The sequence below is a fragment of the Mastigoproctus giganteus genome, chromosome 2 (assembly GCF_048544385.1).
Source record: "Mastigoproctus giganteus isolate SK-2022 chromosome 2, ASM4854438v1, whole genome shotgun sequence".
NCBI classification, from domain to species: Eukaryota; Metazoa; Arthropoda; class Arachnida; order Uropygi; family Thelyphonidae; genus Mastigoproctus; species Mastigoproctus giganteus.
The window spans coordinates 6664059-6678339 of record NC_143576.1 but is presented as its reverse complement, the minus strand read 5'-3'; the positions used below and the strand labels follow the sequence as shown (position 1 = coordinate 6678339).

At 39.5% G+C, this 14281-nt stretch overlaps 1 protein-coding gene across 1 annotated transcript in view; it reads left to right on the top strand.

Annotated features, from left to right (window-relative positions):
• The window catches only part of LOC150089137 (uncharacterized), a 448517-nt gene that overhangs the window by 224027 nt on the left and 210209 nt on the right, over nt 1-14281 (top strand). The window contains exon 10 of the mRNA XM_090389422.1: nt 3092-3454. Within this exon, the coding sequence (XP_090245548.1) occupies nt 3092-3454 (363 nt within the window). The remainder of the gene's footprint in view (nt 1-3091; nt 3455-14281) is intronic.

Genomic DNA, 14281 nt, shown 5'->3' with positions numbered 1-14281 from the left:
AAATTGAGAGTAGGAGTGTGCTATAGGCCTAATGACTCTGATGAGTATAATAAGAAACTGTACAGGGAAATAGAGTGGGCCAGTAAATCAGAGAGTCTTATAATGGGAGATTTTAATTTCCCAGATATTGACTGGAATTTGGGGGCTGGTCACTCACACACTAGCAGGGCTTTTGTGGATTTATTGGATGATTGTTTTCTACATCAGCATGTTCGGGAGGCAACTAGAGGGAGTAATACTCTTGATTTGATTATCAGCAGTGATTCTTCATGCATTAAGAATCTGCAGATAAATGAACCACTAGGTGGCAGTGATCACAGTGTGCTGAAGTGGGATTTACTCAAAGAGGTAACTACCATTAGGGGTAAAGGGAAGGGTTATTGCTTCCGTAAAGGCGACTACGATGGACTTAGACAGTATTTAAATTCTATACAGTGGAACTAACTGATGATGTTACCAACAGCAAATTCAAAATGGGAAGCATTCAAAGAACTTATCTTGGAAGCTACTAGGCTTTACATACCAACTAAGAAATATTGTTCAAGGTTTAGGCCAAAATGGATGTCAGATGAACTAATGAGGCATATGGCAGAGAAGAAAAATGCATGGGATACTTACAAATTAACACATGACACAGAAGCGTATGATAGATACAAGTTGATATGCAACCAAGTTACAAAGGAGGTTAGGCAGGCGAAGGCAGATTACGAGAAATCCTTGGCAAGGGATGCAAAGAAAAACAGCAAAGAGTTCTTTACTTATGTAAACTCTAGAAGGAAGGGGATGAATCAGATTGGTCCATTTGATATTGATGGATCAACTGTTGATGATCCTGCTCAGGTAGCTAACAAACTAAATGAATATTTTGCATCGACATTCACACATGAGGAGTTATTCAGCGAGGGGAATGCCAGAGGTGTATTCAACTCTAGCAGTAAGCTACAGAATCTTGAAATAACTGGGAGTAAAGTGGAGGAGAAACTGGTGAAGATAAACACAAGAAAGGCACCGGGGGTGGATGGGATCTATCCAGTTATATTAAAGGAGGCAGCAAAGGAAGTAAGCAAACCCTTAGCCATAATTATGAGAGCTTCCTTGGACTCAGGGGAGGTACCCATAGACTAGAAATGTGCAAATGTGACCCCAATTCACAAAGGAGGATCAAAGGCTGACACAAGTAATTATAGACCTGTGAGCTTAACTTCTGTTCCAGGAAAATTAATGGAGGCACTGGTTAAAGAAGCACTGCAGGATCATTTAGACAAGACTTCAGTTATAGCTTGGACACAGCATGGTTTTGTTAAGGGGTAGTCTTGCCTGACCAATTTGATTGGATTCTATGATGCAGCCACAAAAGAACTGGATGCAGGTAATAACTTTGATATTATATACTTGGATCTTAGAAAGGCTTTTGATACTGTTGCACATGGAAGACTGCTACACAAATTGGAGCAGTGTGACATTGGAGGCAAATTGCTGCTATGGATAAAGGGGTGGTTGAGAGGGAGAAGACAGAGAGTGGTAATCAATGGACACTGCTCATCATGGACTAATGTTATTAGTGGAGTCCCTCAGGGCTCAGTGTTGGGTCCATTATTGTTTTCTGTATTTATAAATGATATTGATGATGGTATATCAAGTTTAATGTCCAAGTTTGTAGACGATACAAAGGTTGGCAGGGTTGTCAAGGACACTACTGACACTATGCTGCTGCAACAGGATCTGGAAAGGTTGAGCAGATGGGCTTCGAGGTGGCAAATGAAGTTTAACATTGACAAATGTAAAGTACTACACATGGGAAACAGCAACCCCAGAGCAACGTATCAACTCTGTGGTACTACACTGACAGTGGTAGAGAATGAAAGGGACTTGGGGGTGGTTGTGCAGGCGGATATGGAGTTCTCTGAGCAGTGCAGACAGGCTGCAAGAGTAGCTCATGGAGTATTCTCAATGATATACAGGAATTTTTCCAGCAGGGATAAGGAGGTGATTATTCCCTTGTATAAGGCAGTGGTCAGGCCACACCTAGAGTACTGTATACAGGTGTGGAGGCCTCATTTCAAGAAGGATGTAGATCTGCTGGAACGAGTACAGAGAAGGGCAACAAGATTAGTGAATGGAACAAAGGGGTGCTCTTACGAATAAAGGCTTAAGTTTTGCAAATTACAGTGTCTGGAGACTAGGCACCAGCGAGGTGAACTGATAGAGGTGTATAAAGCCTTGAATGGTTTGAGCATGCTCAATGCTGATGGGATTCTTCCTCTAGCTCAGAATAATCACCTGAGAGGGCATAAATTCAAATTGAGGAAAGACAGATGTAGGATAGCCGTGCGGAAATTTGCCTTTAGCCAGCGGGTGGTTGGTTGGTGGACTTCCATCCCTTGTAGTGGAGGTTGATAGTCTAAATAAGTTTAAGGCTCAGCTGGACAGGTATTTTGAACGAACAGAGGGGTGAAGTGGAAGTGGGTTTTTTTTTTTGGCTGATGCTGCATAAGCTTGCTTTCTTGCATCAAATGCCTCTACTAATGCTCTACTTATGATTTGACAAGTATGTCTTCCCTGGGGCTGTAGTGTAGGGTACATGGTATATGTATACTCGCATATAATGTTTGTTATGCTCTGGCATAACCACCAGATTAGAGGAGCTTACAATTAATCATTTTGACAATGAATGCAATTGCTAACCATATTTAGCAGTTGGAAGACCTACAGTCTTCCATCTTTAAATAACAATTGCCATTAAGAAGAGCAGATAAGTCAGTTCCATGCCACAGAAAGGCTGTTGATGTGGCAACAACAAACAACCATCTTGTGTTAAAGTATAAGTTCTGTTCTGTGCTAACTTCTAACGTACAGCTGCAGCACAAACAGTTCTATGAAATTTATATTGGTAAGTCTCAGTCAGAATGAATGCACAGTGAGTCTTCTGGCACAGTATATAATAGTTATGGAGGTGTGTAAAAATACATTTGATCATATATTGTGTGGTGTATTGAACAAATTAACTTAAGTAATGTCACAAATTTTTAAAATAAAAAGAAAATATTGATTAGCTAAAACCAGTCTTCATGTGCAATTATTTTTATTATAGGTTTTTTTGACAGAACCAAGGAAATTATATGTTTCAAATATCAGGAAAGCTTGGCTATACCTGAATGAGGATAAAGATTTCAGTAATATTCCATCTATGAATGAAAATGTAGAATGGACTGAGCCACCAAAGCACTTCAGTCACTCTTCCTTCATTCCACCATCTCTGTCTCATCCAAAGAAACCTGTCATTCAAGACATGTCTTTGGTTTCACAACCTCTTCAACTGCTGAAGACTGAACCTTGGGTTGAGTATGATGTAAAGAATACAAATAGTTTACTAGAAAAAACTAAAATTGACTCACCTTTTGATTTGTATATTGATGAAATTCGATTTTTACCTGATTATGCCACAGTAACAAAGGTCAGTATTCTAATTTATATACCATAATATATTATGTAATATATGTTAATTTTCTAATATATGTATATTATTTCTAATATATACGTATATTTGATATACAGTGAGGCCTCGACTTACGATGACATCGACATCCGATATTCTCAGTAACCAATATACCTTCCATACGATCTCTTATTTTAAGGACCATTGATATTTGCAGGTACTGATGGCTTTCCGATATAGTTGGAACGATACATGGGTGGAGATTTTCAGATGCGTGGTGTATGGAACATCACTCATACAATTGTTCTCAACCAATTAGAGTCTTTCTTATCGTTCAACAGCGTTATTATTCAACACATGGCGTGCGAAACATCACTCGTATGATTGTTTCAGATCTATGATGATCTGAAACTTAGAGTTCCATCAACCGGTGGCAGTGCCGTTTGCATAGAAGACTTTAAAGCCAGCACCAGCTGGTTCGAGCGCTTCAAAAAAATGGCAAATATCAAAAGTGTTAAAAGGCATGGGGTGGCATCCAGTGCTGATTAAAAACAAAAAAAAAAAAAAAGCAGTGAGACCTTTAAAATTGAATTTTTTGAAATATCTATAAAATTTAAATTGAGTTTGTTGATCAGGAGGGTTATCTTCACCAGCAGGTTTTTAACACTGATGAAACTGGCCTCTTCTGGAAGCAAATGCCCAAGAGATTGTACATCACTAAGGATGAGGCTAGTTTACCTGGGCACATAACCCTAGGAAACATAGGCCTCTTGTTGGGTGCCAATGCCCCTTGAGATTTTAAGCTGAAGCCTTTGCTTGTGTATCACTCTAACACCTCCAGATTATTTGAACAACAAAAGGTCAACAAAGGCATGCTGGGAGTATTTTGGTGCAGTAACAAGGCCTGGGTTACAGGATATGTCTTCAATGAATGGCAGCTTAAAGTTTTCTGTCCTTCAGTGAAGAGTTATCTTGAGAAAAATAAGCTTCCTGTGAAGGCATTGCTCCTGCTGGATAATGTGCCAGGCCATGATCCCAAACTTGTTCAATCTCTTGAGTCACAATTTGACTTTGTTCAAGTCAAATTTTTGACACCCAACACCACCACTCTTCTTCAACCAATGGACCAGCAAGTGATTGCAAATTTAAAGAAAATTTACAACAGGAAAATGTTTGCAAGTTGCTTTGCAGCAACCTCTTGTGAAAATGCTATCACCATCAAAGATTTTTGGAGATCGAAGTTCAACATGCTGGACTCTGTGAGGCTGATTGTAAGTTCTTGGAATGATGTTTTCACAAGGTGCTTAAATTCAGCCTGGAAAAACATCTGGCCTTTAATTATCCATAACGGTGACAGATTTGAAGATGATGGTGCCGTGAAAAAAGATATTATCACTCTTGGTAAATCAGTGGGTCTGGAGGTTGGCAAAGAGGATGCGGAGGACCTTATTAGTGTCATGGGCATGAGCTATCAATAGAGGAACTATAAGAGTTGGAGAAAATTATGGAGAGGGACACTGAAGAGGAAGAAAAAGACACCCAAAAAAAGTGTTACCTGAAGAGTTGAAGACTACCATTTCTTGTTGGGATCATTTAAGAGAAGTGGTAAAAAAACATCCCGACATTGAAAACACTGAACTCATGATGGAAAAAATGGAAGACGAAGTAATTGTTTGTTGAACTAATGACTACAACAAACAATTGTACAGAGAAATAGTGGGCTATTAAATCAGAATATCTTATAATGGGGGATTTTAACTTCGCAGATATTGACTGGAATTTGAGGGTTGGTCACTCGCACACTAGAAAGACTGTTGTGGATTTATTCGATGATTGTTTTCTGCAGCAGCATGTTCGAGAAGCAACCAGAGAGAGTAATACTCTTTATCTGGTTATCAGCAGTGATCATTCGTATATTAAGAATTTGCAAATAAAGGAACCACTAGGTGGTAGTGATCGCACTGTATCGATATTGGATATATTTAAAGATATAATTACTATCAGGGATAAAGTAAAGGGTTTTTGCTCCCATAATGGTGACTACAGTGGCCCCAGACTAGTTTTTAAATTCTATACAATGGGATCAATTGATGATCTTTTTTTTTTTTTCAAAAGAAATGAACTAAATAAATTTTTTCAAAAGAAATGAACTAAATGAATATTTTGCATCGACATTCACACATGACGAGTTATTTAGCGAGGGGAAAGCCAGAGGTGTATTCAACTCGAGCAGTAAGCTAGAGAATCTTGTAATAACTGAGAGTAAAGTGGAGGAGAAATTGTTGAAGATAAACACAAGAAAGGCACCCGGGGTGGATGGGATCTATCCAGTTATATTAAAGGAGGCAGCAAAGGAAGTAAGCAAACCCTTAGCTATAATTATGAGAGCTTCCTTGGACTCAGGGGAAGGACCCACGGACTGGAGATGTGCAAATGTGACCCCAATTCACAAAGGAGGATCAAATGGCGACACAAGTAACTATAGACCTGTTAGTTTAACTTCTGTTCCAGGAAAATTAATGGAGGCACTAGTTAAAGAAGCACTGCAGGATCATTTAGACAAGACTTCAGCTATAGCTCGGACACAGCATGGTTTTGTTAAGGGGAAGTCTTGCCTGACCAATTTGATTGGATACTATGATGCAGTCACAAAGGAACTGGATGCAGGGAATAACTTTGATATTATATACTTGGATCTTAGAAAGGCTTTTGATACTGTTGCACATGGAAGACTGCTGCAGAAATTGGAGCAGTGTGGCACTGGAGGCAAATTGCTGCTGTGGATAATGGGGTGGTTGAGGGGGAGAAGACAGAGAGTGGTAATCAATGGACACTGCTCATCGTGGACTGATGTTATTAGTGGAGTCCCTCAGGGCTCAGTGTTGGGTCCATTATTGTTTTCTGTATTCATAAATGATATTGATGAGGGTATATCAAGCTTAATGTTAAAGTTTGCCGACGATACAAAGGTAGGCAGGGTTGTCAAGGACACTACTGACACTATGCTGCTGCAATAGGATCTGGAAAGGTTGAGCAGATGGGCTGAGAGGTTGCAAATGAAGTTTAACATTGACAAATGTAAAGTACTACACATGGGAAACAGCAACCCCAGAGCAATGTATCAACTGTGTGGTACTACACTGACAGTGGTAGAGAATGAATGGGACTTGGGGGTGGTTGTGCAGGCAAATATGAAGTTCTCTGAGCAGTGCAGACGGGCTGCAAGAGTAGCTCATGGTGTATTGTCAATGATATATAGGAATTTTTCTAGCAGAGATAAGGAGGTGATTATTCCCTTGTATAAGGCAATGGTCAGGCCACACCTAGAGTACTGTATACAGGTCTGGAGGCCTCATTTCAAGAAGGATGTAGAGCTGCTGGAACGAGTACAGAGAAGGGCAACAAGATTAGTGAATGGAACAAAGGGGTGCTCTTATGAAGAAAGGCTTGAGTTTTGCAAATTACAGTGTCTGGAGACTAGGCACCAGCGAGGTGATCTGATAGAGGTGTATAAAGCCTTGAATGGTTTGAGCATGCTCAATGCTGATGAGATTCTTCCTCTCGCTCAGAATAATCACCTGAGAGGGCATAAATTCAAATTGAGGAAAGACAGATGTAGGATAGACGTGTGGAAATTTGCCTTTAGCCAGCGGGTGGTTGGTTGGTGGAACAGACTTCCATCCCTTGTCGTGGAAGTTGATAGCCTAAATAAGTTTAAGGCTCAGCTGGACAGATATTTTGAACGAACAGAGGGGTGAAGTGGAAGTTGTTTTTTTTTTTTTTTTTTTTCTTGGCTGATGCTGCATAAGCTTGCTTTCTTGCATCAAATGCCTCTACTAATGCTAATGCTAATGATGTTTAAAACAGCAGATTCTAAATGGGAAGCATTCAAAGAATTAAAAAATAATTTTGATATCATATACTTGGATTTCAGAAAAGCTTGTTGTAGTGACTAGGCTTTTCATACCTATTAAGAAATATTGTTCAACGTTTAGGCCTAGATAGTTGTAAAATGAACAAATGAGACTCATGACAGAGAAGAAAAATGCCTGGGATACCTATAAATTATTAGCCGACACAGAAGCCTATGGCAGTTATAAGCTAGTCTGTAATCAAGTCACAAAGGAGATTAGGCAAGCGAAGCAGATTACGAGAAATCTTTGGCAAAGGATGCAAAGAAAAACAGCATGGATTTCTTTACTTATATAAATTCTAAAAGGAAGGAGATGAATCAGATTGGTCCACTTGATATCAGTAGTTCAACTGTTGATGATCCTGCTCAGATAGCAAACAAACTGAATGACTATTTTGAATCTATATTCACACACGAGGAGTTATTAAGGAAGGAAAATGCCAGAAGTTTATCAAACTGTAACATGGTGCGTAATGATTTTGTAATGGCTGACAGCAAAGAGGAGAAATTTTTGAAGATAAACATAAGGAATGCACCTGGGGTGGATGGGATCTATCCAGTTATGTTAAAGGAGGTGGCAAAGGAACTAAGCAAACTATTAGCCATAATTATGAGAGTATTCTTGGATTCAGGGAAAGTCCCTACATACTGGAGATGTGAAAATCACAAAGGGTGGATCGAAGGGTGACCCAAGTAATTACAGGCCAGTTAGTTTAACTTTGGTTACGGGTAAAATAATGGAGCCACTGGTTAAAGATGCATTGCAGGAGCATCTAGACAAGAGTGCAGCAATAATTCAGACATAGCAGGGGTTTGTTAAGGGAAAGTCTTGTCTGACAAATTTCATTGGATACTATGATGTGGTTATAAAGGAACTGGATGCAAAAAATAATTTTGATATCATATACTTGGATTTCAGAAAAGCTTTTGACGCTGTTGCGTATGGAAGACTACTGTACATATTGGAGCAGAATGGTACTAAGGGTATGTTGCTATAATAGATAAAAGGGTGGTTGAGTTGGAGAAGACAGAGAGAGGTAATCAGCGGATGCTGCTCTTCATGAACTAATGTTATTAGTGGAGTCCCACAAGATTTGGTGTTGGGCCCACTGTTGTTTTGTGTATTTATCAATGATTTTGATCAAGGTATATCAGGCTTAGTGTCGAAGTTTGCAGAGGATACAAAGGTTGGCAGGGTTTTTAATGACACTAAAAACAGTGTGCTACTGCAAAAAGGATCTAGAAAATTTGGGAAGATGGGTGGAGAAGTGGCAACTGAAGTTTAACATTGGCAAATGCAAAGTACTGCATATGGGCAGAAGTAACCCCAAGGGAATGTACCAACTGTGTGGTACTACGCTTAAGTTGGTAGAAAATGAAAAAGACCTGTGAGTAATTGTGCAGTCAGATATGAAGTTTTCTGAGCAATGCAAACAGGCTGCCAGGGCAGGTCATGGGGTTTTTTCAAAAAACGATAGTCAATTTTTTTGTCAAAGCTAGTCTGTAATCAAGTAAAAAAAGAGGTTAGGCAGGCGAAGGCAAATTACGAGAAATCTTTGGCAGAGGACGCAAAGAAAAATAGCAAACAGTTCTTTACTTATGTAAACTCTAGAAGGAAGGGGATGAATCAGATGGGTCAACTTAACATAGATGATTCGACTGTTAATTCTCCTGCTCAAGTAGCTGATAAACTGAATGAGTATTTTGCATGTATATTCACACATGAGGAGTTATTCAAGGAAGGGAATGGCAGACGTTTATCAAACTATAACAGGGAGCTTAGTGATTTTGTAATAAGAAGGCAGCAAGGGAAGTAAGCAAACCCTTATCCATAATTATGAGATCATCCTTAGAGTCAGGGGATGTCTCCATGGACTGGAGATGTGTAAATGTATACCCACTTCACAAAGGAGGGTTCACAGGGAGACATAATAATTATAGACCTGTTAGTTTAACTTCTGTTCTGTGGGAAAATAATGGAATCACTGGTTAAAGAAGTGATACAAGATCATTTAGTCAAGACAGCACTAATAGCTCAGACACAGCATGGTTTTGTTAAGGGAAAGTGTTGTCTGACCAATCTGATTGGATACTACGATGTGGTCACAAAGGAACTAGATGCAATAAATAATTTTGATATCATATACTTAGATTTCAGAAAAGCTTTTGATACTGTTGCATGTGGAAGATTGCTGTACAAATTGGAGCGGCATGATATTAAGGGCACGTTACTGCAATGGAAAAAGGGATGGTTGAGTGGGAGAAGACAGAGGGTGGTAATCAATGGACGTTGCTCTTCTTGTACTATTGTTATTAGTGGATTCCCGCAGGGTTCGGTGCTGGGCTCATTATTGTTTTGTGTATTTATCAATGATATCAATGAAGATATATCATGCTTAACGTCCAAGTTGCAGATGATACAAAGTTGGCATGGGTGTTAATAATGGTAAACACAGTATGCTTCTGCAACAGGATCTAGAAAGGTTAAGGATATAGGCTGAGAAGTGGCAACTGAAGTTTAACATTGGCAAATGCAAAGTACTCCATATGGGTAACAGAAACCCAAGAGAAACCTACCAAATGTGTGGTACTACACTCAGAGAGGTGGAGAATGAAAAAGACATGGGGGTTATTGTGCAGTTAAATAGAAGTTCTTTGAGCAGTGCAGACGGGCTGCCAGAGCAGGTCATGGAGTTTTGTCAATGATATATAGGAATTTTGCTAGCAGAGACAAGGAGATGATTATCCTTTTGTATAAGGCAATGGTCAGGTCACACCTCCAGAGGCAGGTCTGGAGGCCTCATTTTAGAAAGGATTTAAAGTTGCTAGAACAAGTACAGAGTAGGGCAAAAAGATTGGTGATAGGAACAAAGGGGTGCACTTACGAAGAAAGGCTTAAGTTCTGCAAGTTGCAGTATCTGGAGACTAGGCACCTGCGAGGTGATCTGATCGAGGTGTATAAGGCCTTGAATGGTTTGAGCAGGATCAATGCTGATGGGATACTTCCCCTTACTCAGATTAAGAACCTGGGGGGGGGGAATAGATTCAAATTGTGAAAAAATATTTGTAGAATAGATGTGCAGAAGTTTACCTTTAGCCAGCGGGTAGTTGATTGCTGGAAGAGACTTCCATCTGTTGTTGTGAAAGTTGTTGGCTTAAATAAATTTAAGGCTGAACTAGACAAACATTTGGAGTGACCAGATGGGTGAAATGAGAAGGGTTTTCTTTTTTTTTTTTTTTTTTTTGGCTGATGCTGTATAAACTTGCTTTCTTGCATCAGATGTCTCAACTAAATTCTACCCAAATGTAGCACTTTGCTAAATGCAAAGTGCTACATTTGGGTAGAAGTAACCCCAGAGGAACATACCAATTGTGTGGTACTACACTTAGGCTGGCAATAAATGGAAAAGACCTGGGAATAATTGTGCAGTGAGATATGAAGTTTTCTGAGCAATGCAGACAGGCTGCCAGATCAGGTGATGGGGTTTTATCAATGATATACAGGAATTTTGCTAACAGGGAAAAGAGGTGTTATCCCTTTGTATAAGGCAGTGGCCAGGCCTTGCCTTGAGTACTGCATTCAGGTCTGGAGGCCTCAATTTAGGAAAGACATAGATTTGTTTGAGCATGTACAGAGAAGGGGAACGAATGGGTCCTCTTACCAAGAGAGGCTTAAGTTCTGCAAATTGCAGCAGCTGAAGACTAGGCTACTGCTAGGTGATCCGATTGAAGTGTATAAGTCCTTCAAAGAGTTGAGCACGATGAATTCTGATGGAATTCTTCCACTTGCTATGATTGTAAACCTATGTCGGCATAAATTCAAATTGAGGGAAGACAGTTGTAGAATCGATGTGCGGAAATTTGCCTTTAGCCAGCAGGTGGTTATGCTGGAACAAACTACCATTTGTCATTGTGGAAGTTGATAGCTTAAATAAATTCAAGGAGGAATTGGACATACTTTTAGAGGGAATGTTGTGAGAATTTTTTATTTTTATTTATTTTTTATTTATTTTTTATTTTTTATTTTTGGCTGATGCTACATAAGCTCATATGCTTGCTATCTTACATCACATGCCTCTATTACTATTAATACTAACTTCTACAATGACAGATGGAAGTTTGTTCCAGTAATCAACTACCCACTGGCTAAAGGAAACTTTCCACACGTCTATTCTACAACTGTCTTTCCTCAGGTTCGAAATCTGAGCAAGTGGATGAATTCCATCAGCAATGATCCTCAAACGATTCAAGGCCTTATACACCTTAATCAGATCTCCTTGCAGGTGACTAGCCTCAGACATTTTTTGTGGTAAGAACACCCCTTTGTTCCTCTCACCAATCTTGTTGCCCATTTCTGTACTCGTTCTAGCAACTCTACATCCTTCCTAAAATAAGGCCTCCAGACCTGTATGCAGTACTCAAGGTGTGGCCTGACCATTGCCTTATGTAAAAGGATAATCACCTCGTTATCCCTGCTAGCAAAATTCTTGTATATCATTGACAAGACCCCATGACTTCCTCTAGCAGCTCGTCTGCACTGCTCAGAAAACTTCATATCTAACTGCACAATTACCCCCAGGTCTTTTTCATTCTCCACTACCCTGGGTATAGTACTGCACAGTTGGTATGTTGCTCTGGGGTTACTGCTACCCAAATGCAGTACTTTGCATTTATTGACACTGCTCAGCCCATCTGCCCAACTTTTCTTGATCCTGTTGCACTAGTGTACTGTCCTTACTGTCATTAACAACCCTGCCGACCTTTGTAGCGCCTGCAAACTTGGACATTAAGCCTGATATACCTTCATCTGTATCATTGATAAATACAGAAAAGAACAATGGGCAAAATGTGGACCTTTCGTAAATTCCGCTAATAACAATAGTCGATGAAGAGCAGTGTTCATTGGTTACCACTCTCTGTCTTTTCCTGCTCAACCATCCATTTATCCATTGTAGCATCTTGCCTCTAATGCCATACTGCTCCAATTTGTACAGTAATCTTTTATGTGCAACAGTTTCAAAAGCTTTCCTGAAATCCAAGTGTAGGATATCAAAATTAGTTTTTGCATCCAGTTCCTTTGTGATCACATCATAGTATCCAATCAAATTGGTCAGACAAGCTTCCCCTTAACAAACCCATGCTGTGTCTGAACTTTAACTGCAGCCTTGTCTAGATGATTCTGCAATGCTTCTTTAACCAGTGACTCCATTATTTTCCCCCTTTATTCCCTTCCTTATAGAGTTTACATAAGTAAAGCAGTCTTTGCTGTTTTTCCTTGCATCCTTTTCCAAACGTTTTTCGTAATCTGCTTTCGGTTGCCTAACCTCCTTTCTGACTCGATTACAGACTAGCTTGAAAATTTACCTGAAAATTGTTGCCTGAAAATTTACATGCATCCCAATCATTTTTGTTCTCTGACACAAGTCCATTAGAACATTTGACATCCATTTGGGCCTAAAACTAGATAAATATTTCTTATTTGGAGCTAAAAGCCTAGTAGCTTCCAAGATTAATTCCTTGAATGCTTCCCATTTAGAATTTGCTATTGATAACATCATCAGTTGGTCCCCACTGTATAGAACTTAAAAAATCTGGGAGACCACTGTAGTCTCCTTTACTAAAGCTAAAACCCTTACCTTTACCCCTGATGGTAGTTACGTCTTTAAGTAAATCCCAAATGAGTACACTGTGATCACTGCCACCTGGTGGTTCCTTAATCTGCAAATTCTTAATGCATGCATAATCACTGCTGATAATTAGATCAAGAGATATTACTCTCTCTGGTTGCCTGTTGACCATACTGCTGTAGAAAACAATCATCCAACAAATCTACAAAAGTGTCTTGCTCATGTGCGAGTGAACAATCCACAAGTTCTATTCAATATCTGGCAAGATAAAATTTTTCCCACCCATTATTAGACATTCTGATTCACTGGCCCACTATTTCTCTGTATAGTTGTTCATAGTACTCATCAGAGTCATTATGTCTATAACACACTTCTCCCCTCATTTTTGCTTTCCCAGTGCTTATGTCACACCCAACTGACTCAACATTGCACTGTCCACTAATGTCAATCGGATGCACTGCTTCAGATTTGATGTGTTTCTCAACTAACAACATTATCCCTCCCTTCTTCCTTCCTATCCTGTCTATCCTTTCTGTACAGATTGTGCTCCCCAAATTCCAATTCTGAATTCCTGATATCTATGTGACACCACGTCTCCGATATCCAACAATATCCAACTTTGGTGTCTTGACCATCCCATCAAATTTATTTGATGAATTTGAAGGGTTGTGTTGCCTGATAATTTATGCCTGATAATTCCAGAAAGCCAGGAACTGATATTAGTATAAGGATAATACACTTGTGAGCCAAAATGTTATGACTACCTACCTAATAGTGTGTTGGACTGTCTATTGCTGTGATAACTGTTTCAACCCAGCATGCCATCAATTCCATGAAACTGCAGAAGTTGTTTTCAGGTATACTGGACCAACTAGACAGAAGACCATCCCAGATTAGCCAACAGAGTGAGGGACTGGTGAATTCTGTGTTCTACTGCATCCCACAAATGTTTGATGGAATTGAGTCAAGAGAATTTTGCTGCCGTGAAGCACATGAAATGGTTGGATATACTCCTTGAACTATTCCTGCACAATGGAAGCTTTGGGACACAGGGTCTTGTCTTGCTGAAAGAGTTTAGTGCCACTTGGATACACAGTCACTAGGTAGGACAGAACTTGTTCCAAAACAGTGCCAAGGAAGGAAGGGAATGAATTACATTGGTCCACTAGATATGAATGGTTTAACTGTTGATGAACTTGTTCAAGTTGCTGAGAAACTGAATAGGTATGTTGCATCTACGTTCACACATGGGGAATTTTTTAGGGAAAATTATATCAGAAGTGTACCTAACAGGAAGTTAAATGA